The sequence below is a fragment of the Paroedura picta genome, chromosome 10 (genome assembly GCF_049243985.1).
Source record: "Paroedura picta isolate Pp20150507F chromosome 10, Ppicta_v3.0, whole genome shotgun sequence".
NCBI lineage: Eukaryota > Metazoa > Chordata > Lepidosauria > Squamata > Gekkonidae > Paroedura > Paroedura picta.
Genome location: NC_135378.1, coordinates 34,210,719 through 34,236,126, shown reverse-complemented (window position 1 = coordinate 34,236,126; position 25,408 = coordinate 34,210,719). Strand labels below are relative to the sequence as shown.

The following is a 25,408-nucleotide window of genomic DNA, read 5'->3' as shown; positions in this document are numbered from 1 at the left end:
AGGTTGGGTGAGGACGGGGCTCCCATGTCTCAAGCCCCATGTGATTGTTCCTCTCTAAGGTATTTGTTTATTATTAATTTAGTAGTTTTTAATCCTATCCTTTCTCCAAGGAGTTCGGGACACTTTATATCATTCTCCTTGCTTCAATTTATCCCTACAACAACTTGGTGAGGAAGGCCAGGCTGACAGAGTGACTAGCCCAAGATCCCCTGGCAGGCTCTATGACAAGGGTGGGAAATAAATTTCAGTGTCTCAGTCCTGAGTCTGATGCCCTAACTAGGTACACCCAACCAGCTGCTTAACTAACTGGTTCTCTAAACTCTTGTTTACTTCATTGGAGTTTGGCTTTTTGATTTCATGCCCAGCTTCCACACTTCCTCTCCTATATGGTCTTCCTGAATCATCATCATTCATTTGTTCTACAGGTAAACATGCAAAAATTTTCATCAACAGTTGCATATTGTTTGCTCTTGAATGTGAGAATTTCTAGACTGCTGCTTTAGCTTAGGCTGATATATGGAGGTGCAGACCTCTCCATTAATCCAATATGAAGAGGGTCATCTGCCCAGGGGGCTATTCAGCTTTACTCAGGTCTTGACCGGCTCTAACAACTTCAGGATCTTATGCTTCCTAGAATTCCAACCAGATGCCCTTTCAAGCTTCCTGTGCTCTTCCATGGGGACAAGCCACATATGAGGACCGTTATGTGCACGCTAAGAAGTTATGCCTTGGATAAAACTTTGAGGGTCTTCAAAGTGTATTTAAGCACTTTTACTTTTTAACCATTGTACTGGTCACACTACTCCTATACTGTTGTGAGGTGCAGAACAGAATGGGTTGAAGTCGCAGTATTAGGAGTGCTTCTTCGCAGGTTTTCCTCCAGAACAAAGAATCAGATTTGCCTGTGCAAGAACATTTGATGGAGAGCCACAGCCCATCCCATTTCTGAAGCCGTGTGAGTGTAACATGACATACACAGGTTGTTCATGCACTACATTTTACTAGTGTACACTTAAAAAACAGTCAAAGTTGACATGTCAGCAACCATCACTTTTGCGTGTCTGTCCTATTCACATATGAAAAAGAGAAACAGGGCATCTGATTTCTGTATCAAGGGATGTGCGGGTGACAAAAGCTGAGCTTCCTCCTTCCCCATACAGTCTCCAGTGGTCCTTTACTCCAGCTGGATTGGCTGGCTTCCTGTACTGAAACTGGGCTGGTAGGAAAGAAGCTGATGCAGCCCAGCCAGGCAAGGCAGAGAAATGGTCAGCTTGCTTGACCCTGTTGATGTAAAAACAAAGCATGCCAACATCATCCATGGTGGCTGTCACTGTTGTGTTTAGTTTGATTCCAAAATGTACACTTTCAAAAGCATCAGGTGTGAGTTGATCCTAATTAGACAAAGAGTTTAAATGGTTGAAACTATGGGACCTTCTTGGAACATGGCTAAGAAGTTGATTCTATGCTTGGGTGCTTTGCAGCTAGAAAGCCAGCAGAGGGAGCAGGTGTTTTATTGCATAGTTTTCTGTTGAAGTCTATAAAGGGGGGAAAAATCATGAGTAGCCAAGTATCAAGCCAAAGCTTATTACAGCAAAGCTATTAAAGGGCCAATCAACATTCTCAGTTTCCCTAGAAGCTTAGTCAGCAGGTAGTTTTGCTGGAGGGCTGGTGCTCAGTTCAAGTTCACTATCATGCGGTCTGGATGGGAAGATACATGTTTTCAAAGGTCTTGTGTAGACATTTCCCCACTGTTGGTTTCTTGCAGCCATCATTCAGCCCCTCCCCGGCCACATTTCCTGCAAACAAGACTGACTGTGGTGAAACATACCTGCTCAAGGCAAAGTATCACACAGCAATATAGGCATGTCAAGCATTGTTTATTTGTTTGATTTATACTCCGCTTTGCCATCACCATGCCAAAAGTAGCTAACAAATTGCTATGGATCAAACAGTATCACTGACCATTTTCTCCTTAAAAAAACATGCATGAAAGGGCAAAACTTTCCCTTGCCCCCAATGGCATGTATTTTCAATGGGAAAGGCACTATTTAATGTACACCTTTCATTGATATCATCAACTATGTCATCAGCGGGAATTTTCTTTTGTTTGGCTGTTTGGAAGCGACTCTGAATCGCCGCTTTTGGCTCGGCTTTGCAGCCGCTCAAGCTTACCTGAAGCCTCATTCTCTCCCTGGATCCTAAATCTATATAACTGAGTCCATTGCTTACTCTCTTTGCATATTCATTCTGTATGTATATCGTGGAGATGAGGCGTTCCTCATTGCCTGTTTTATAATAACAGCGCAGCAACTTGGAATGGGTTTAAATAGATTTGTCATTGCAAGCGTTAGTTAATTTAGCTGGCAGACGGCCATTTTAATCAGTGAAAGCAATTGTGCTTGTTTGAACTAAGAGCTACGGATATACTTGTTTGGTGTGCTATGGAAATAAGCATGGAAGAATATGCAAATATGATCTAACCGTGAGTGAGCACTTTTATATATTATCTGAAGGCCAATCTCTTTTGTATATTTGTATTGTTGTCCTTTCCCGGAGAAGCTGATTGTGCCATAGCCCTGCAATTTAGGTTAGGGTGACGAAGAATAATGTGCCTGGAGTCACCCTGTGGGAATATGAACCTGAATTTCCGTCATCTGAGTCTAATGTTCTAACCACTATGATGCACCACACACCCCTTGCTATTGGGTTAGGAATCATTGATTTAGGTGGTATTGCCCAAACTTGTCATATCTTGGAAGAAAAGCAAGGTCAGCTATGGTCAGTATTTGGATGGGAGACCACCAAGGAGCCTAAGGTGGTCATGAACAGGCAGGCAATGGCAAGACACCTCTGAACATCTCTTGCCTTGAAACTCACCTGAGGTTGTTGTTAGTCAGCCATGACAGAAAATAAGATTTATATTAAGAACAGCTCTCCTCTTTTAGTATCTCAAAAGACATACTGCCGATTTTGAACTAAGCCATTTGTTTATCAATGCATTGGTTTAAATTTTTTTGAAAAGGAGAGGGATTAATCTATTGTCATTCATTAACCATTTAACCTTACCGTATGAACCAAGGAGTAGTAATCCTTCTATACCTGCTCAATGGAGCCTCATTCCTTATACTGAAACTCATCAAAGCGAGCAGGCAGGAAAGTTGCCTTCTGGCCGAATTGTTACAGCATTACCAAAGCTGCTTTGGACTGGCAACAAGCCCACCCCTCTGGAATAGTTTCCTGACAAGCTGCCTAACCCCACCTCATGTTTTCCAAGCTGTTCTCCGTTGCCATATATTGGATTGCACTCAGGGCTAGGAATTAAATGAAAAGCAAACATCTGAGATGCAACACAAATATTTAAAAGGCAGGCCTGCAACCAAGATTGCTCCAGAGTCAACATGCTGCAAGTAACACATGCTTATTTAGGCAACCTAAAGATGAGTGCTGCAACCAGGAGGGGATCAAGTTAAAAATAATAGCCCATTTTTAATTCCCCCCTTCTCTGAAGGTTTCAGTGTCCCTCTGTCAAGCTCACAAATCAAGGCCATTTCCTGCTGTTTGTCAACAAAGCCAAGTAGCATCTTCAGGAATGAAAAGAGCAGTCTGGTTCCTTGAAAGTATCTCCTGTTTTACCACAATTTACAGTATATAATTATGACCCAAGCTGTGTATATCTTTCCATGCTATGGTAATACTGACTACTTTTAAATTGAGCCAAAACATAATTAATGTGTGTGTGTGTGTGGGGGGGGGGGGAAACGGGACAAGGGACTTATCTGTTGGAGCCAATAAATCCAGAACTGCACAGACCTTGTTCCTGGTGCTGTTGTATCCATGCAAAGGGAAGAAATGCACAGAACTATTTATTGCCAGATCTGACAGAACCAGCATGAAGACAGAATATTTACTTGTTTAAATCAATAGGCCAAGACGAATCATTGTAAAGGGAAAAGGTTTGAACCTTGATATTCAAAAGGCTGTTCTAGGGCATGCCTGGCTTACCATGCTGTTTTTAAAGATGGTTCTATGAATGTGAAAGCAAGTAGGATTAGCTAGTCTAGCCACCAAGGGGAAGGGAGGGGCAGGCCTCAGGCGGCACTGCGAGTGGAAACACTGACTGCTTAAAAAATCATTGATGAGCATGCATGAGCATCTCTTTAACAGACTGCTAATAATGGAATGTGTTTTTTGCTTACAAAAGGGTTCATGAAACTGCATGTGAAATGTTTTTTCTAGTAATGGGTGAAGGACATGCACAAGATGTAATAGTTCACTAATGCTCAGGGTAGGTGTATTCTTTTTAATCCTAATAAATGTTTTGACAGACCCTGGAAAGTTGTTTCCAAGAGCAGTTGCGGCTCCAGGCCCAAGTAAGACTTCTGGAGCACAGCGTGAAGGAGCAACAGGCAAAAATTGTAGAGCTTTTGATGATGAAGGACATAGAACAAAGAGTACAAGGCGATGAAGACAATGTCATCAGTCTGGGGGAAGAGACAGAGTACAAAGGTCAGAACAGAACCTCACTTTCTGCTTTTCTTATGCCAACAAGAAAATCACATAGGAGGGTGGGAAAGTATTTGACCAGTATTCATCCCTCCCTCCATCTTCCAGTATTCTTTATCTCAAATAAAGCACGGAGTATCATGGAGGAGGACCCAACCCATCTTTATAAGGCACAAAAAGGAGCAACTGCTCAAAGGGACTTGTGGACATACCAGATAAGAGCAGAATGCAGGTCCATAGGCTTTTATATTGTGTACCCTAGCCAGAGGATCAGAAACTTGTCATATGAGAATTTAAAAATATACTTGTGAAACACAGGAACACAGTTAGTCTGTAGGTTGTGGACTCTGCTCACTTGCAGTTAGACTTCTGTCATGATATTTTATAGCCTTAAAAGGGATAGTGGTGTGCTTTATTTATGAGTATCATGTATGAAAAATCACCACTTTCCTGTTTTGATAAAAGAGATCAAATATCGAGCATAATGGATTGATTCCCAGATCTCCTTTAATCTAAGACGGATCCTTTGACTATCAACTAGTAAGATTTCCTCCAATGGAGAAAGCTCTTTCTTTGTTGAATGAAATCTTTCTCTGTTGGAAAAAGACTTGGCAGATAGTCATATCATAGAATCCAGTTTAGTTTAAGGGAGCCCTAGGATCCAGCCCTATATGTCCCATATAACAGATTCCTCTTGGAAGATTCAGGCACCATCTTTACCCTGTTCCTTGTTTCCAGCATGTATTATTTGCAGACATATTACCTGAACATAGAGTCCTACCTGTAATAGCTAATAGATTTTATTACTGTCATTTGAGGTAGTCTTATAATGGAAAAAAGGTAATGCATTTCTATGATGCTGATCTAGCAATGGTATACAGGGAAAGGAGGCAGATTCATTTTAGAATTAGCATTTTAAAAATGTGAATAATAGGTCTGACATAAGAAACTGCAAAAAAGTGGAAACTTTTTTTTATGTTTTACTAAGCTTGTATGCTAAAAAAGGCTGAGTCAGCTATAATAGTGGGAAAGCATTTGCGGGTAAAAATATAACTTACAATAAGTTAAGTACAGTTTCCAAAGGTTTATAATTTAGTTATTTAACCAGAAAAACATTGCTATTTATCTTGAGTTTTTCCAGAGGCAGCTCAGCTGGGACTTATTGTGGCAGAAGACTATACAAACAGTGAATTTTAATTTAGCTTCATTAGTGCTAACCAAAAAATCAAAACAGACTAGAGAATTAAATGCCATTTTAGATTACCAAAAGATCTGCTTTTTCCATGGTTAGCAGAGAGGGAGACTGCCGATCTCTAAGGGTATTTTTAGACTGTGCTGTTGTCTGAAAAAATGAATTCCCAAATATTTCATGGGAACGGTATCCCTACTGTTTGGCATCCACATCACAGTGCAAAACTTACGTTAAACACGTAGCTGCCACGTAATTGGAAGGTGTACGTCCAGGTCTCCCCCTGTTGTGTACTGAGCCACAGCTTTCTCAGTTTCTTTGGCCCAATTTTAATTATATTGGCTTCTGCTGGTACAGAAATGCATGGATGCTTCTAGTAAAATGTCGTGGAAGGGGATTGAGTCACAGAGATTCCATGTTCAGGTGCAGCTACACTTTTTATGTAGCATCTAGTTTACCTTCAATGGGAAAGTTTAGAGAGCTTAGTACAGTCCTTTATCCAGTTGTATAGCTGCTCTCAGCAGTGTCAACATGAGACACCTCATATCAGAGGCACAGGTCACTGGTACAGTACATGCCTCGAATGCAGAAGGATCCAGTTTTAATGTATTCTTACATTTTATACTGTGATCACACTGCAATTACTGGCATGTCCACTTGAAGCATCTCAGGTCACAGGTACTGGGAAAGACTTCTCTGCCAAGGAATTGCTATCAGTCGTAATAGAACAATACTGAATTAGGTGAGCTGGTGGCTTGATTCAGAATAAAACAACTTCATGTTTTTGTTGTGGTGTGCCTTTGAACTATTACTGCTGCTAAAAACATAGGCCACCTGTGGTGATTAATGTCTCTTAATTTGAGATCCACCAATCTAAATCAGTATACCATTCATAGATGACATCCCTTTAGGGGCTCAATAGACCTTCAGATGGTTAGTGCTTGCCTGGAATTGCTAAAACGAAGGAATGGCCAAACACCTGGAAGGATCTAATACATGGTGAGTGGGTTGCATTTGGCTTGAATGGGGCACACGTCATTTAGGATTTCACTAAAGAAATGCATTGTGGAACTTACAGAGCATTTAACTGAACTGAGTGGAATGACTAATGCATTGGGATCCCCCAGACTGTGCTGAGATCTATACTGCTGGACACACAGAAAGTGGATTTTACACAATGAAACCTCTCCGGAGTCCCCGTGGATTTGTGGCCTACTGTGATATGTCAGGCAGAGGAGGATGGACTGTTTTTCAGAGGAGGTCAGATGGGAGTCAAAATTTCGATAGGTGAGTGTTGAACTTTATAATGAGCTGCCATGATGACGGTAAATGGGAGATGGAAACGGTGAGCTGTTCATAGTGCAGTCATTATTCCAGATGGTCAAAAAGGCAACTTGCTTCAGTGGTAATCCTGAGTACAAGTGTGGTCCTGATTCATGTTGCTCCCCATCCCCTACCCCAACCAGACACCCAGGGGCATGGACATGGAAACTTTGGTAGTTTCCACATGTCAAATTGACTCCCAGTGGAAATGTCAATCCTGCACTGGTTGAGAGGTATGCATTATTTTTACTCCACGTTTCCCTTTGCATTAACTTGCAGGCACAAATATCCTTTTCTGATTTACACATCTCAAAGCATTCTTTGTTTAAGGAGAGGTAATGGGTGATGTTACCTGGAAACTAGAAGTTTTCTTTGAGGGGGTGATTGGTTGGGGTCTCAATAATGACACCAAGAAGAGAGCAAGTGGGAACTAATTCATACTAGCAGGAGTTCATAGTAGGCAAATATACATGTGTCAGATTTTCTTTTACAAAAGAAAAGCAGCCATTTTTTATCCCCATCAAATGCTTTGTAAAGCACTATAATTGTTAGGGGAATATAAACAATTTTAAAAGCAAATCTGCCCGCATACTTACGATTTAATTAGTATAAAACAAGACAATGATGAAAGGAAAGGAAATCAAAGGGAAGGATGGTCAGGGAAAGTAAGGATAAATAGCTGATTCACAAGGGGTCAGGCCCCATATGGCAGATGGAGAGCCATGCTCAAATCCCACTAGTGACTCTCTTTGTGCTTTCCTGCATTTCTGATTGGGAAAAGGGCGTGGGAAAATGGTGTAAGTGGGAAAGTGAGCCTCCCATTACCGAGCTCTGCATTGCTGATCCATATCAGCGTTCTTATGCGTGTTTTTTTCCATCTCAGCTACATACATGGGGATTTGAACCTTAACCTCCAAGCACTTGAATGTGAAAACCGAGGAAGAGGTTCATATGTCAGGTGGGAAGATATTCCAGTCCCAGTAAGAATGTTATATGGGAGGGAGTAACAGAGCTGCCCTAAGCAGAGTGACACCATTTCTAAATCCATTGGAGTCACTGTGCTTAGACGGGTGTCACTCTGCTGAGGACTCTGCAAGCCCCAAATATATCAGTGTCTTCCTACCATTAAAGGACTCTGGGAGCAGACCTGTGCCCAGGCTGAGTACCAGGGAAGTGTGTTATTAGAATTATATCCTTTGGGACTTAAAAGGGTTCATTTAAGTGACTAATAAGCTACTAATTTCCTTTGAATGGCACAAGTCAGTAGGTTTACATTTTATTTTCAGAGACTGGGCTGAGTATGAACAAGGTTTTGGTGATTTTGCTTCTCCAGAGGGTGAATACTGGCTGGGAAATAAAAATCTTCACTATCTGACTTCTCAGGGTAAGATCTGTACATTCTTGGTCAGGAAGCAAAGGTCAACAGCAAACCGATTTCTCTGCAGACGCATTTCAGCTCCATGCAACCACTTCACATTTAGCCCATCGAGGTCTAAAGCACTTCTGTTTGGGTTTTTGTCAAGACAACCTGAAAGAGGACCTCTTTTCTCTTGAGGGGTTGCTTTCCTGGTTTCCTATGAAAGCCACTTTGTCACTGCAGTTCCCTGTTATGGTTTGCACCTGTGTTACATGCTGCATCGCCATCTTGTGATTTCTGTACAGACAAATGTGGTGGAGAGTTGTTAACGGCAGCATTAGATAGCACGTGTGGAAAGACACCCACATCCCCTTTTAATTGTTTTCTTGGATCAGGTCATGTGCACCTCTGAACTACATACGCATACAGCAAATGTCAGAACAATAAATAACCACCATGATTACATAAACATTCAAGAAGAGGTACATATTGTGATCTCATATTTTGAAAAAAAGGGGGAAAGATGAATACCTCCCTTTTGAATGGCAAGGGCAGAGAAAGGCCAGGTAGACAGGAATGTAGTACAGGAGATTCATGCAAGTATTTCTGAGACAGAAGCTGAGATACTGTGGTTAGAGGTTGGTCGTAAAAATGGTGGGAGCCCCCTCCTAACTAGAGGAGGAAATAGCACCATGATGGTTTACTTGGGTTATGCTGTGCTACATTTGTACTTGATTTAAAATCAATCATGTCAAAATGAACTCTGGAAATGTGGAGAGCAGCAGAAGGATGGGACAGATGTTATTTGGACTGAAAGTAATAACTGAATGAATCAAGCATAATAATAGCAGAGAAAACATTTGTATAATTGTCCTAGATTGACTCCGCAGTTATGATTTGCCGGTGTGTTTTTGACCGCATCGGATTCTAAATGTAGACTCCTAATTTGCACCTGTCATTCTCCATCTATGGTTTTCTCCTGTTACTGGTCAGACCTCCAATCATGGCATGTGCTTGGCATTTTTGTCAGGAGAGTGGGCAGTCATGCCTTCCCTGTTTTTGTCTAAGCATGGCAATAATGTGCTCGCACCATAATGAAATCCTTAAGAGCCTGATTTTTGTGTAAAAGATTTGTTATTCCGTTGGACTTTAGGAAGACTACTGTGGCATTTTTCACGGTTGTGGAAACAGTCTTAGAGTTTATTTAATACTTTAAATTATGATTTTGTCTGAAAACATCCTATTGTTTAGTCAGTCAGCTGAAGACTGTTTAAAAAAAAAAGAACTTTCTCCTCTGATAGACAGGTGTATATGTTTCAGAAACCTGCAGAACCTGTTTGACCAGAGTGAAACAGAATTGCATACATATGCACACCATGAGCACTTTCATCTCTTAAAAATAATTGCCGATCTCAAACATGTGTTCCAATCAGGCAGAGGCATAATTTTGGAATAGTCAATTATATATTGAAATACTCAATTAAAAAATCAGTCATGTGTTGGTGAACATTTCTTTCACTGCTTACTAATCTCACTGCTTGTACATCTTAATATACCTGTTATGGAAATTGCATTGAACTGTAGTCAAAATTTGAACCAATGGGACTTTTGCACCACAGATGTAATCACGATGTTAAATATCATTAACATGTAAATTTAGTACTATTCTGGATCCACACCAGAACAAATCTCATCAGATTTTTTGTCTCCTCAAAACCATAAAGGAGTTAGATTGGCTCAAGAGCAGGACCCTGAAATTGCTCATGGGGGATGGGAAATTGCACCCCCTTCTTAGCCCCATTTGCCCTTGTGGCTGATGCTGCACTTTCTCTCCTTCCCCCTGGCTACTCCCTCCCTTCACTTTTTACTGGGTGGTGGCTGTTGCCACTATGCTAGGCACCATATTGGATGGGGGTCACGACATTTTTTTATGGCAGAAAATGCTGATTTGTAACCCTGAGGGTTTTCCTGGGTTTATGGCCTTCTAATTTGTAACCCGAGCTAGCTGGATTGAGTGTATTAGAGATACGGCACACATATTTTGTTCTGTTTGGTCATGCCCTATTTCATGGACACAGGAAGGGGACTTCACACAGGAAAATTGTACCTACATACTAATATGTTTCCCTACTTTAAGGATGTTGAGTCTGCTTAGACTATTTGAAGTAGTCTAAGCACACTCAACATCCTAAAATTAGAGAAACATATGAGTATGTCCCAGTTGGTTAGTATATGGTTAGAACCAATAGCAAATTGCTTTATTAGGGAATCCCTGCTGCATTGGAATATAGAAAAGAAAGCTTCTAATCATACTTAAATAAAGCCAGTATTAACATGTCAATATGTAATACAGATGTGATGCCGCGGTATCATTCGAATCAGTGGGAAATCAAACTTTAGATAGTGGCCCTATAAGCAAGGAGCAGTGCACACAGAGGACTCTTTTAATGCTTGTAGTCAATTGAACAGAACCTCTTTCAGCCCTTCTTTCCTGCATGTGGACAATCTACTCACAATTTGTTGTTGTCATTCTAGGAAATTATACATTAAAAATAGATATGTCTGATTTTATGGGAGAGCAGCGCTTTGCACAATATGAAAACTTCCGAGTTGGGGATGAACAGGTAATAGAATGCATTCGCATTAATTGGCACATGAAAATCTCGAATTTAAATGAGGTTTCAAAGCAACTTGGGGGCGGAGGATGATTCAATCTTTGGCACAGATATGTAGTTCAGACATGTTGGACTTTCCTTCAAATTCCTCACTTTCACATAAAGTTCTGGATATCAAGGAGCCCCAAATTATCAGTATGCCTAGTTTCCCTATATTGCTTTTGTGTTTGGATCTGGGTTGTTTTTGTTGGGGAAGGAATGTTGTGTTGATATTTCCCTGCTCCATTCTTCCTTATGAGTAATATTTCTGGGGGACCAGAGGGGCTGTTTTTAAGACTACTGGTACCTGTCTTTTAAATAATCACCAAATTTCAAGTGATTGGGCCAAGTGATCCAGTTCTACAGGCCCCTGAATGAGGTGTTCCCAACCATCCTTCAATGTCTTCTGATCTAAAGTATAACATGTTTATAAAAATGTAAAACTCAAGAATCATGACCAACATAGTGTTTCTTGGAGGAACTGCCATCCGAATCCTCGGAGGTCCCCCGCATCCAAATACTAGCCAGGGTTGGCCCTGCGTAGCTTCTGAGATCTTTATGGGATTGGGACTGCCTGGGCTATCCAGATCAGGGTAGCTTAGTTATATCTAAGCACACATCCCCAATCCTATCTTAGATGGAAGGTTGGGATATAAATATTTTAGATTTAAAAAATAAAAAAAATTGTTTCAAACATGATAAGGTAAATTGAGCGAGCTTGATTTCTGAGGCACCTTTCAATGTGGCCAATAATTTGTCATCTGCAGTTGACCATCATAGGGTAAAGATGGACATTCATTAGATTTCTTTATTGGAAGCCAAATTATGTTTTAAAACCCCCTAAAACTATTGTCATCATTTCTCCTCCTCCTATATACTACCTCAGTATTGTTATTATGATCACAGCCAATCAAATGAAATTGTATGAGGTGCTTCTATTTGTCAGTATTTCTGTATAGATAGGGAATATTGTTTTCTTTTTCAAATATACTTCTTAAATGTTGAGATGATGCAGACGTGTGATTCTCCAACCCTCTCCGATTTGCCCCTAGAGTTCCTACATGATGACTTGTGGACAATACTCTGGAACAGCTGGTGACTCCTTCACTGGGGGTTTTCACCCTGAAGTGAAATGGTGGGCAAACCATCAAGGAATGAAATTCACTACCAAAGACAGAGATAACGACAAGTATGAAAAGAACTGTGCTGAAGAAGACAATGCTGGCTGGTGGTTTAACAGGTCTGATACCTTTCCCTTCCTTTGTACTTGAAATATTTGACTGTGATTTTGACTCAAAATGCATTTGTACCAATGCAGTTTTGCTACATCTGGATAGCAGTCCAAGTCTCAGAAATTGCTAGCCCATCAGGCATCCGTCCTGATACTGCATGCATGTAATCACACACAACTGCTAAGGCTACAATCCTTCTTTGGATGTACGTCTTACTGAAGTGATAGAAATTCACTTGTGTGTATACGTTTTTAAGATCATGCTGTGCGTACTTGTGACCAAAGTACAGAAAAAATTATTTCAGCAGAATGAGGTTCCATTGCTCTGCTCTAGGATGTGCTGTGAAAAGGTCTTCCATAAAGCAGAGGCTTAGTTGAATCTTGCCTACTAAATCATTGTCTACCCCATTAAAAAAAAAACAGTGGGAATCTCTGTTCCGCTAGAGAGCCAGCTTGATGTTGCGGTTAAGAGCGGCAGCTTCTAATCTGGTGAGCTGCTTTCAATTCCCCGCTTCTCCATATGCAGTGAGTGGAGTGACCATCGGAGGGGAAGGGCAAGTTTGAGTGGAAGGTACTGTGAGACTGGCTTTGCCCAAAATGTACCACCACTACTTTTAGATGTGGGATATATCAGTTTAAATATTATTCAGTGTAATTGGGTTACATTGCAAACCACCCAGAAAAATACAGCACTTTGTTCTTGCTGATAGTGTTCAGAATCTACTTGAAATTCAGATGAAAGATATATTTGTTGTATTTCATAAATTTGAGTTTCCTTGTTATGCAGCAGCCATTTATTAGCAATCCCATGACTCTTCTTTATGAGCCACTTAAGGAGATTATTTGACGTGCAAAAACTGCCCCTTGTTTCCATATGTTCTCCCCCAGCAATGAATGATCTACTCAGTGATGGTATACATGAGTATTCTCTTCCCCCATGTTATACTCCCTCAAATCCTGTAAAACTGGTTAGGCTGAGGGCCAAACCACGCCATACGTTTTGCCCTGCTATGGAGTGGCATGTGGATTATTCCATGCCCAGCTCCAGCACAGAACAAATACCACCCATGAATCCCTTTCTGCTTCAGAAAAGTGCATGGGAGTGAAGACAATAGCTCCTCCCCCCATACTGTAGTCCTGAGGTGAATTGTGGCTCTACAGGCTGTAAAAACAATATTCTGCACAGCTGCTGAGGGGGAAGCAATCAGGTTCAGGGATTCCATGGGAAATTTCTGCTGATGGAGGAGAGATTTTCACTGACTTGGCTTCCCTTTCAGACCTCTGACTCCCCCCCTCCTCCCCCACGCTGTTCCTGGGGCGTCTACTATTGCCTAGGAGCAAAGGTACACAGGAAAGCCAGACAATCCCCCTTGGCTGATGGAAATCTTTTCTTTTATTTTTTTTTAGTAATGACTTAACTGCAGGATCCAGTCCTAATTTGATACCACTGCTATCCAGTTTTCTATTTCTATATCTTAAAAACTACAAGCTTTTTGAAACTTGGGGGATTCTTCTAAGGAGAGGCACCAACAGCTAACCTGCAAATTTGATATATCTGCCTCAAAAATACACCCCCCATACCCCTATTTAGCCTTATGACTATTGACCACAACATTCCCCATAGCTATAATGGAGGCAAAAAAATCAGGATTCCTCAAAAGTCCGTAATCTGAATACCATATTGGGATTGGAAGTTGAGATTATCAGGAAATATTTTGGGTTCCATTATACCAAATTCCCAAAATGCTGATTTTGTGTGTGTGCACACCTCAACTAAGCCACTGTCTTATGTAATTTGCCTCAACAGCTAAATCAGATATGACATGTGTATGGTGTGGAAGACAAGCTAGAACTGGGGAGAATAAAATGATTTCCCCCTTCAACTTGTTCAGAATGATTTTGTATGTTTTAAGCAACATCACATGAGTTGCATATAATTAGTCATAGAGAATGTTAGGACCAACAGGAACTCTTAATTAGACTACATGTATGCATTGGCAGAAAACCATGCAAAGAAATGTCAATAGCGACTGCCAAAAAAGACAAAAACAAAATGAAATTGGTTGCGAAACAGAATGAGCAACATACTTATGCAATAACCATAAAAATGTACATTTTCCCCTGGAAATTTTACCACTTTAGAGTAGTCTGAAATCACTGGCAAGGGCTGCCAATCAAAATCAGTGTTGGTGTTTGCTTGAGTCTCCCTAAATATTCTAGATTTTTGTAGGGAAGTTGTTTCGACCTGTCCATTACTTGATAACTTGCCAGCCATGTCACAACTGCAAATGTCATGGAATCAGTCCACATTTTGGTTGATCTGGTGCCAAATTTACTGTGTGAAAGTACAGTTCATTTCAACTCTGTCATCAGTGCTACAGTGATAAAAGGAAGAAATGAACCTGTGTGTAATCCTGTTTCCATTGAAGTCAACATTTCCAGTGACTTCAGAAGGAAATTTGTGTATATGTTGTTGGAGACTTTGACAAATAACATTGTTTTCCCACGAAGCATTAGAGAATCACACCCAAGATGTTTTTAGGGTCGCAGGATATAACAATGATGCCGGGCTTATTGCTTCCCTAATTGTTTCATTTGAATTGCTAGTTTAAAGCTGAACACAGACTATCTTCTGGAAGATCAAGGGAAAATTAAAATTGCTTGTAATCCAATCCTATGCATGTTTACTAATAAGTAAACCCTACTTATTCTGAGTCAGTGTGGATGGTAGACAAATTTTGATTTTATAACCTTCCTGTGCAGAGTGGTTTGTCACCTAGTTGTTTTGAGGACAAAGCAGATCTGTCAGTAGATTTTGTTCAGATGACTGAACAAACCATAACTGGCTTGATCTGGGAATAAAATTCCTTGAATTCATTTGCTCCCTTCCTTCACCTGCACAGTTCATTGCATTGAAAGACTTCTAAGTACCTGCTGTTTGTTTCTTATCTACCTACAACTAAGATCTTCAATCAGGATTAAACAATAGAAACCTTGACAGTAGGAAAGAAAATGCATTTCGTTGGCATGTATGAATTTGGACGTCACAACAAATCACGGTTCATTGTTAACGAGGAAGTCTTTGGCCTCGGTGTGGCATGCCAGGAAAAGGGGAGGAGGGGCATGTGTGAGCCTGAGGACTTCCTAAATGCAGTCCTGGTGTTCCTTCTCCACTTCTCACTTGATAGGAAATGCTGGCAGAGCGACGCAAAAGATAGCTGGTGCGCCAGCACTGGGGCTGGTGTTTGGACAGGGCAAGGAAAACATCCTCTCCCCACTCAGATCCTGGCACGTCTGCAGGCCAGCCACCTCAGCCCCACAGCTGCAAAACAGAATCGCTTGCAAAACATGCTTCAGAGTCAGTTCAGCTTAGCATCAATGTAACGAGGGGCTTAGCGCTGAGACTGCGGTGCAGTAATGTGCATGCTAAGGGGAAAAGCTACTGTAGCTCCCGACTCAAGCATTGCAAGTGCAGCATGGGAACAGCAGCATGGTTAGATGGATCAGTTCCTCGTCTGGCGCATGATCGTCATCTTTGCTTGGGAAGAATAAGACAGCCTGCAGTTTGCAAGCACAAGGTTGTGTGCCTCTTTTATGAACAGATAGTGTTTTCTGATGGTCACTTTGTTCTGCAGTGGCAATACGTTCTGAAAATGACAGTGCCCAGCTCCACGTTTCCTCACGTTTGTCCTGAACAATGCAGCATTGGAACAGTAAAACAGTGTACAAGAACAAAGCTGTGCACTGCAGGCCAGAGGGAATCACTGCCACATATACATAATCAAAGGTGACGAAGCTCCCTGCACTACATTCTAGGGGGTTTTATAACTGGGCAAATCTGTGGTTTTTGGAAAGGGTTAAACAATGAGATTTTCTTGCCTTCCATGAAGACATGAGGAGGCCTCCACAGCTAGGAACATACACCCATGAAGCTGCTTTGTCTTGAGTCAGGCCATTAGTCAGCCTGGATGGGAGCATCTCTCCAGGGTCTCAGGTCAAGGTCTTTCACATCCTCTATGACCTGGTCTTTTATAACTGGAGAAGCTGGGGATTGAACCTGAGACAGCTGTGTGTAAAGCAGAGGTTCTGCCACTGAGCCACAGCCTCTCCCCTACACTGTTCCACAGGGCCTGCAAGGCAGAGCTCTTCTGCCAGGCTTTTGGAGAGACCAACTTCAGATACTCAGTAACATCTCAGAGGATACCTGTTATGCTTCAAAGCTGTTTTGTTCCTCTGTTTACAATGTGCCCTCTCTACCAAAACAATCTTTAGAAATACCATCACACAAGGATGCTTTTGGCAGACAAACAACATGGTACTTCTTGGCAAGTGTGAGTTGAGGGTTTCCTTGGTCCTGGCTGAGCCGTCTGGGTTCTTACCTTCACTGAGGGAGTGGTGTCTCAGTGCAGGTAGGACAGGGTAGAAGGACTGTATTGCATCACCCACACAGCCCTTCCTGTCCACCTCCAAGCTGCCACCGCTTTTGAGGTGTGCAGCCCCCACCTCTACCTTGGCTGCTTGAGTTAAGTGCAGGCCAAGAACCACCCTCCAACTCAATGGGGAGAGAGCTATTTCTGATGGAAGAAGTTCTACTCCCCCTCCTTAAAGAGCCTTCTGGTGATGAAGCATTGCTTGTTTCCCTGGAATGGCCCTCTCCATTAGCCAGAGCTGTCACAGCTGCTGGGCCTTAGGCAAGGTCTATCCCTGTCTGCCAGCTCCATGCTCACCCTAGGAGGCCTGACAGCCCTGCAGGACACACTGGCCCATTGGTCAATGCAGCACTCTGTGAGTCCAGCCAGCTGGGGCCTTCAACTTGGGGTGGATCCCCATCTCACAGCTGTAGGACTTCTGGAAGGTGCTGACTGTATGGGAATAAGGGATCTGCAGAGCAGGTAACTGCATAGTATATACTTCTTTCACTTGCCATCTTGAGGCAGGCTCTGTGGAGACTGGCCCAGGGGCTGTCTCTGAAGTCTGGTAGCAAAGACAGGACACAGAACTACTTGCCCTAAATTCAAGGGCCACACTTGAGATGTTGGCAGACGTACCCTCCGCCTCTGAAACTAGATAGCCAGGCCCTCACTGCAAGGAAATCCGTGAGGAGGGAAATGTATCCTGTACCCTAAGAGTCCTTGTACTAACCAAGCATGCTGCATCATTCACAATGAAGGTCATTTTACTAGTCCTTAGATGTCCAGGTGATGCATTCTGGTCCCTGAGAGAAATCCTATCCAGCTTTGGAACATGCTGTCTGCTGAGAAATTCTTTTCACTCCCAGCCTCTCTGCGCCAGGGCTGCCAAACAACACCGTCCACACTACTGTCGTATTCCTGATACTGCTGTTGCAGATCAGCTGACTCACGGCCATTGACTGCAGAAGGCACTGTTGTGTTTTCCATACACAAGCGTCACACTTTCTTTATCTCTTGTGGAAACAAAATGAAGCCCTTGAAGCATCTAGGAGAATTTTGAAGGCAGTTTGTGGTGGTAATAGGAAGGCTGTTAAGAGCTGCCAAGGGGAGGATTTCTGCCTAGCCAATTAAAAGGTAGCTGAGAGGATCTAAGCTGCTGGATGGTGGCCAGTTTGCCTATATTTAACCTGCTGGAGAGAGATCTGTCCCCTAATAGCTGGGCTGATGGTAATTACTTTTGTTCCGGCATGTTATTGCTGGCAAACACACTCTCAAAGCAAACTCCCAAGCGACTGACCCAGGCAGTGCACAAACTCACATTCCTGTCATATGGTTTTCCCTGCCAAAAAGCCTTGTCCCGAGGCACAATCTTCACAGGTTCGGAAAAACATTCTCAGATGAAGCTGATTAACAGGCAGGAACTAATGGCATTCAAGCGTCAGACAGAGAGAACAGGCGGGTCTTTTGTTCTGAGACTGCTGTTCTCAAACCCTGTCGCAGAGAACGCTCCACTGTCAAGGAGGGAGCAACAGAGGTCATTCTGTTAATGGCGGGAAAGTTTCTAGCCTTTTTATATTTCTTCCCAACTGGTAAGTGAATCCTGACTGGAGGTAAAGATCAGCCTGTGCGTTCTGAGATGGGGGACGGTTTAAAGGAACACAGCAGCAGGCATCCCCTACAGAGTTGCTGAGGGATAAGTGTATCTGAGGGGCCGGACACAACGATGGTGTTTAATAACATCACCATCAAGCCAGCTGTAGCTGTCCCTGAATGGCCCCGGAGAAGTCGGGTGGGGTGGAAGGAACTGGGCCACACATAACGGTTTGCATCATCTTTCAACAGGAAGAAGCCGCTGTTTGGTATCAAAATACCAAACAGCAAAATATTTGCAAGTTAAATATATTCTACAGAGGAGCAATTACTGTGCACAGAAGCAGTAATCCACCACATGGCTAGCACAACATTACCGTTGAAGTAGAAAGGGGTAGGGGAAAAGGAAGGTCCTCCACTGGGAGTAGGGGAGGATGTGAACAAATGATCAGTGACGTACAAAAACTCCTACCTTGCCACAAATGTTCTTCGTCTTTGAAGTGCCACTGGACTCTTGCACTTTTCCACTGGAAGGATGCAGAGTGCAGAGTCAGTCAGGGTTCTAAAGCTTACCTGGGCTGCAGAAAATCCTTAAGGATCAAGATAACTTTGGGTTGCACTATTGGTTACTTATTCCTGAAAATGGCAGCAGTGCTTTTGCCCCTCACACTCCAAACTCTCGGATCCTTGTTCAGATGGACTGAAATCTTACATTTGGGATTGGCCTGTCATAAACAGGATTGCCTGGGAAGATAACTAAACTAACAGTTGATCCATCCCTTTGATGTCAGTATGTTCTTAATGTAGACAAGGGACTGCGGTTCTATCCCCGTCAGAGGCCAAAATAAAAAGGGACAGTTCAGCAATGGGCAAGACAGTTAAACTAGGAAGTTTTACAAAGTTTGCCAAGAAGCTAAATCAGACAAGATAAAGAGAGTTTTGTGAATAGAACTCCCAACATCATTCTCTTTAATTAACAGGCATATAAAGTAAAATTGGGAGTAAGAAGAGAAGCAGTTAAAACCTTCTTCCCTGCTGTTTTCAGACTTCAAACCAGACTTTCTCAACTTTTTTTTATCACTGAGAAACCCCTGGAACATTCTTCAGACTTCGAGAAACCCCAGGAGTGGCACGATCATACAGCATATGGTTGGGAAGCATAACTGTGTACATGCCTACCTGGGGCCCCTCATCTTCCCACCCCCTCCACTGGCCATTTGGGGATTGGTGATGGGTTGACATGACATGGTCATAACACACAATAAATGTTTAACAAATTAAAAAAATTAACTCCCACCAATTCAGAAAACCCTTCCACAGCCGTCAAGAAACCCCAGGGTTTCACAAGACCCTGGTTGAGAAAGCCTGATTCAAATGAAGTACCCATATCAGTAACAGTGTATTTCCCTAATGGGCAAATAATGGGGCACTTTGGATCAGGAAAACCTTGCAGAGAGAAGGCTACTTCACCCCACCCTTGCAAGTTGAATCTGGTTCCTGAGTACTTGGTATGGAAAGGGAGGGAAAACATGTTGGAAGCTCCATTCATGGAACTCCCATCATTGCGTCGGGTTTGGCTGTGGGTGTCAGACAACATTTAATATTTACATATCAATAAGCAAAAGTGTTGTGGTTTATTATTATTGTTGTTGTTATTGTTGTTAGATTTATTTCCTGCCATTCCCTGTAGGCTCGGGGTGGGTAACAGTAGTTTCCATCCCATTAAAAGACTTTAAAACAATCCCAACATGGCGGAAAAAACTCTCATTGTTCCCACCCCCTGCTATCAGAGCGGCAGGGAAGGATGGGGAGGAGATATAGCCTGCTAGAACCAAGTGTGTGTGTGGGGGGGTGATGGCTCTCATTCGCTGGCCCCGGCCTCAACCAAAAACCTGACCGAAAAGGCCCTGGCCCTGATCACTGGCCAGGCGCACTTCCCTAGGGCCGGGAATGACCAGAAAGTTTCCCCCCGCAGAGCGTATTGGGAGGAAAATGGTTTCTGGCCCCCTGAGAGATTGGATTTGGATCCGTTTGTCCTAGACAGAAACTGGTGAAGGTGATGGGACCTTGGGCTACAACCACCACCACTTCTAATTGCTGAATAAGCCACAGAAGCAAGAGATGAAGTAGTCTGGGTTTACCACATGATTAGCAGCTACGGGTGACTGCCTTTCCAAGCAGTTACAACTCCTGCAGAGTCTCTTTAAAAGCAGCAACCCTGTGATTACGCAGCATCTGTTTCCACCCCAAATCTAGACTCCATAGAGGAGTTTCAACTATGTGCCTTCCTGGAAGGACTCCCTGCCATTTTGAGAAAGGTGGTCTTCTTGAATTCCAAGATCCCTTGTCATAGCTTAGCTCCATAAATACAGAGGGCTGCAGCCATCAGGTATAAACCATAAGCTCACCATAACACTTTGATTTGGAAGTTTGGTGTTCCAAACCAAACATTTTGGTTTTCCAGCCTGTCAACTTTAACAAAACTCAGCTAGAAGTTGATGCGCTCGGCTGTAGACTTATCATCAGCTTGTTCTGACCCATTCTGATCTGAAACACTTGAAGAGTTAGAAAAGGCTTTCTGTAATGAGATTCTAGCAATATTAATGGCCACATATGCTATGTATAAATGCCAAGGGTAATAGTTTGGTTTGCATCTAAAGGGAAATCTTTTCTTATTCTCCTCTCCTTCCTTCCAGATGTCACTCCGCCAACCTGAATGGCTTGTATTACAACGGACCCTACTCAGCAGCAACGGACAATGGAATCGTGTGGTTTACGTGGCATGGGTGGTGGTACTCTCTGAAGTCGGTTGCCATGAAAGTGAGGCCGTCAAGCTTCAGCCCTGACAATATTTAAATCGGTGTACTCATACTTTTCCTTTTAAAGAAATTGGCCAAAAATGTATTGGAATTTACCTCTGTGTAAACTGGCAATGTTACAGATAAGAGCTGCAAGACCAACAGGATCCACTTCTACATGGCTATCTCAGTTCACAGCAACTCCCCAGCACCTGTGCAGTGTCCTCCTGCTTTGATACACACCCCAGTGTTCCCTTCAATTCCCCCCAGTATTTCCTAAACCTGTTGTGGGACGATCCTTTTGGAATGATTGCATCTCCAAAGCATATTTGCACCAGTGCAGTGAAATGTGCACATCCCCGCCCCCCCCCCAGTCCCACCCCACACTGGCATCGTTTTCCTTGCCTCAGCCCCCTTGCAACTATCACACTCACCTCCATGCTAGAAGAGTGCTGGGGCTGGCTTTTAAAAATGTTTGTTTGCACATTGCTATAGCATTAGAACACTGTACGTCAATTGTTTTTCTATTTGGTTTTTTCCCGGCAAGTCGCAACTGACGTAAAGGCAACCCTGTAGGATTTTCAAGGGAGGAGACATTCAGAGGTGGTTTTGCCATGGCCGGCCTCTGCGACACAACCCTGGTATTGCTTGGAGGTCTCCCATCCCAATACTAACAAGGCCTGACCTTCCTTAGCTTCTGAAATCTGATATGATCAGGCTATCCTGGGTTATCCAGGTCAAGGCGATATGTCCATTACTGATTTAAAAAACAACAACCACACTTCTCCAATGACACAGGAGGCAATGAGATTAAGGCAAGGAAAATGCAGGGGAAATTGCCCATGTGGACGTTCCTTTGCCATTGCAAATGCCTCTGTATTTGCATTAGGAAGCTTTGTATGGAAGCACCCACAGGGATGAATGTTTATTGTCAATAAACCGCAGCATATGTAGCTCTGTGGGAAATTGGGCAAGTGGATTTTGCACAGTGGCAAATAAAAACCAGTATTGGATTCTGCAGTTTATGATGTCGCTGTGACCGTTTATGCACTGGCGGTTTTATTCCAGGCTTTCAGGCTGGAGTTTTAGTCATGGCAGGTTGCCCCACCTCTTCCTGCACCCACATGGGGGAGCATTTGGCCTGGTGCACCTCATCAGCCCCCGATCTGTGCTCCTGACAGGGGGGTGGGGCAGTGAAGTTCCCAGTGCATAAACGGTCTATGTGAAAAAATTAAAGACAATTAGACTTCAAATTTTATCCATAGTTTAGTGTCTTTTGCTACAGTTAATGGTCTTTTAAATCTGCTTGACCCATTCTTTGTAGTTGTCTAATTGTCTGGTGGTTTTGGATTTGACATCCTTCTTAATCCTTAAATATCGACAAGATTCCTCAATGTGGCAACTCCCCCGGACTCAGTGCTGTTGCACCTTAATTCTATCATTTTTTTGGAAAGATGTGACTCTCACAATCTTGACATTTGTGTTCTAAAATTACACTTGATGCAATTCACTTTTCCAGACACTTTAAATTAATGACCTATATATCGCTGCTACATCATGCTTAGTCTGCACTTTCTGTAATGCCCAGCTTGTCACATAACATTTATGTGGAATGGTGGATCTCAGAAGAATAATTTCAGAAGAAATGCAGTATGGAAAAAAAAATCTGGCCAAGGGGCTATTTCTCAGATCCAATGTGTGACATTTCTTACTCTTTATTGTTAGTCCAGCTGTAGATTTAATTCCCTTCCACTGAGTAGAAGGGAAATTTTGGGTCAAACTGGTTTTTGTTGGGGATTTTTTGCAATTAATTTCTGATGAAGTTAGTTGAGGAACCTGGAACACACCCTTTCTCTCAACCTAAGCTACTTAACATAGGGGTTGTAAAAGTAATATGGGAAATGGGGAAATCTCCAACCAAATAAAAGCAATTCAAATCTCCAACCAGGAGTGTGACAGAGTGGCTAGAAGGGGTTAAGAGGGATGTGCTTGTGTCTTGTACCAGGCTACATAAAATGAAATTCTTATTTGAATCCAGAAGTGTGGCCCACGAGGCTAAAAACATATACAGATCACCATACAGGCGAGTCTGTTGGAGTCAGTGTAGGCAGGGAATGTTCTTGTCTCACTTCCTGGTTTATGATAAGCATCCTTTCACAAAGTAAGCTACTATTTATATTCCATATGCATTGTATTATAGGAAATAAATAAGGGTGGCTTCGTGTTTAAAGAGCCAGCGCAGGAAATCTGGATTCTGTTCTGAGCTCTTCTGTGGAGATTTTTCACTTTGAAGGTTTTCTCCCCCTATTCTTATTACACTGTTTTTTAAAATAGTATTTTGTGCATCCAAACCTATCCATATGTAATATCCATGCAATTACTTTTCTGTTCATCTGACCTGCATGTGACAATGAGCACCATCCACCAAAAGCTCATTCTGAAATAAATTTGATTGCTCTTTTAGGGTCTACCAGACTTCTGTTCTGTTTTGCTACAACAAACAAACATTGGCTACCTCTCTGGAATTATTTTCTGTCCACAGCCAGATAGCTAGAATGAATTCTCTTCCTCTTGAGGCAGGAAGATCAAAATGACTCCCCAAAGTACATTGTAATATCTCAGGATACCAGGAAAAAGCTTGCTTTTTAAAAAAAACGTCTGTGGCTTCCAATCAGGGAGCCACATGCCATGCAGGGTTAAGCTTTTCTGTTGGGACCTCTAGCTTGTCCATGCAGCAAGGACCAATAGGAAGAAGTCCCAAGCAAAAGACCCAAGGTAATTATGAACTTCAAACTACTGCAATTTCAAATAATGCTAGCTTTATTTGTTTAAGATAAGTTCCAAATGTGGGGAAAGGAGACTTTGTGGTTTTATTTTTTCCTTGTACCCTTGGACAGCCTGAATGCTTAACCTGACCATGTGTATCATTTTCATTTATTAATCTTCTATTTTTAATGTTTTAAGACTGATCACTGAAACATAAGATACATTTTCTGTTTTAGGTCTATTATTATTGAGGAGAATCTAAGCAGTCAAGCCTTTAAATTTGACTCTGGATTTTTGGGCCTGCTGGACACACCATTTGTTTTCCTCTGGCGTATTTAGTCTGCAAATACCACCCCAAAGCACAGTGTTCCTTAATTGGGTGGAAACATCATATGTGACGTTTGAAGTGGTGTCCAAAATTCTTTCTTTTTACTTCATGTAATTGCCCTATTGCAGTTATGCAATTAGTGTCAAGTACCCTGTATACTCATGTATAAACCTAGTTTTTCAGCACCTTTTTCACACTGAAAAAGCCCTCCTCGGCTTATACGCGGGTATTTATGGTAATTGAAATAAAAGCCTGCTCCAGCCAGCCAATCATTGCTCTGGCAGCTTGTAGGACATTAACAGTTTGAGTTAGGGACTCTGATTTTTTTTTCCCTTTTGCCTTCACTTCTTCCTCTCCTTAATCATTTCTTCCAAACTATTCTTTTGGTTTCTTTGGGTGAAAAACGGGGTACAAAAACCAGCAGCTGTTCATCCTCTTGACTCTTCTGTATTTGTTGGGGGGGGGGGGAGGCTGTATGGGAGAGCCTTTGACAATGGAGCATTTCCCACCCTTGGCTTATATGCGAGTCAATAAATTTGCCCAGATTTTGTGGTAAAATTGAGTGCCTCGGCTTATATGCGGATCGGCTTATATGTGAGTATATACAGTAAGTGCCTTCCATTTTAATCCTCCTGCTTGAGTTCTTTGAATTAAAGGAAACACAAAGGAATGCAGGCAAAGTGGGAGGGGCGGAGGAACCCTTTTGAAATTGATCAAACTATTTGTGAAACTGACTAGAACAACTATGAAGCTCCCTTTTCTTATTGCCAAGCTACTGGATTCTCTGTCTTGTTATCAGCCACTATGAAAAATGGAAGAGGCCCCACCACGTTTTCCTTGCTGGTCCTTCCCTCTGCCTCTCTCCCCTCTCCAGAGCTTGTGAAGAGGCTTCTTGGAGAGCTGCATAATAGACCTTAATGTCTGAAGCACATTAAAGGGGAGGGATATAATATAAACTTGTCATCCCAGGAGTCAATAGCTAGAAATTGCAAAGTTGCAATAAATTGCCTCCATGCTAGTTTATAAAAAAGCAGCAGGAGCAAAGCAGCAAATGTAGCCTCTAAATGGCAATACAGGTTCCGACTGCAGGACATGCTGACTCCATTTAGCAGGAGATATTCTCAGGGTTTCTGGTGGCAGTGGGAGTTACCCAGTTTGTTTTTGGTATCCTTGGGAAGTGAGGGAAAGAATGGCAATGCTGAGCAGACATATGGGGTGGGTGTGGGGGTTTCCAATCCAAATTGAAATGCGTGGTTT

At 42.4% G+C, this 25,408-nt stretch overlaps 1 protein-coding gene across 2 annotated transcripts in view; it reads left to right on the top strand.

Annotated features, from left to right (window-relative positions):
- The window catches only part of FGL1 (fibrinogen like 1), a 33,705-nt gene extending 9,184 nt beyond the window's left edge, over positions 1 to 24,521 (top strand). For both annotated transcript variants that reach the window (XM_077302115.1, XM_077302116.1), the window contains exons 3-8: positions 4,326 to 4,506; positions 6,820 to 6,979; positions 8,302 to 8,399; positions 10,908 to 10,996; positions 12,079 to 12,266; positions 20,956 to 24,521. In XM_077302115.1, the coding sequence (XP_077158230.1) occupies positions 4,326 to 4,506; positions 6,820 to 6,979; positions 8,302 to 8,399; positions 10,908 to 10,996; positions 12,079 to 12,266; positions 20,956 to 21,115 (876 nt within the window). In that variant the 3' untranslated portion in view covers positions 21,116 to 24,521. The remainder of the gene's footprint in view (positions 1 to 4,325; positions 4,507 to 6,819; positions 6,980 to 8,301; positions 8,400 to 10,907; positions 10,997 to 12,078; positions 12,267 to 20,955) is intronic.
- Positions 24,522 to 25,408: the final 887 nt, after the last annotated feature.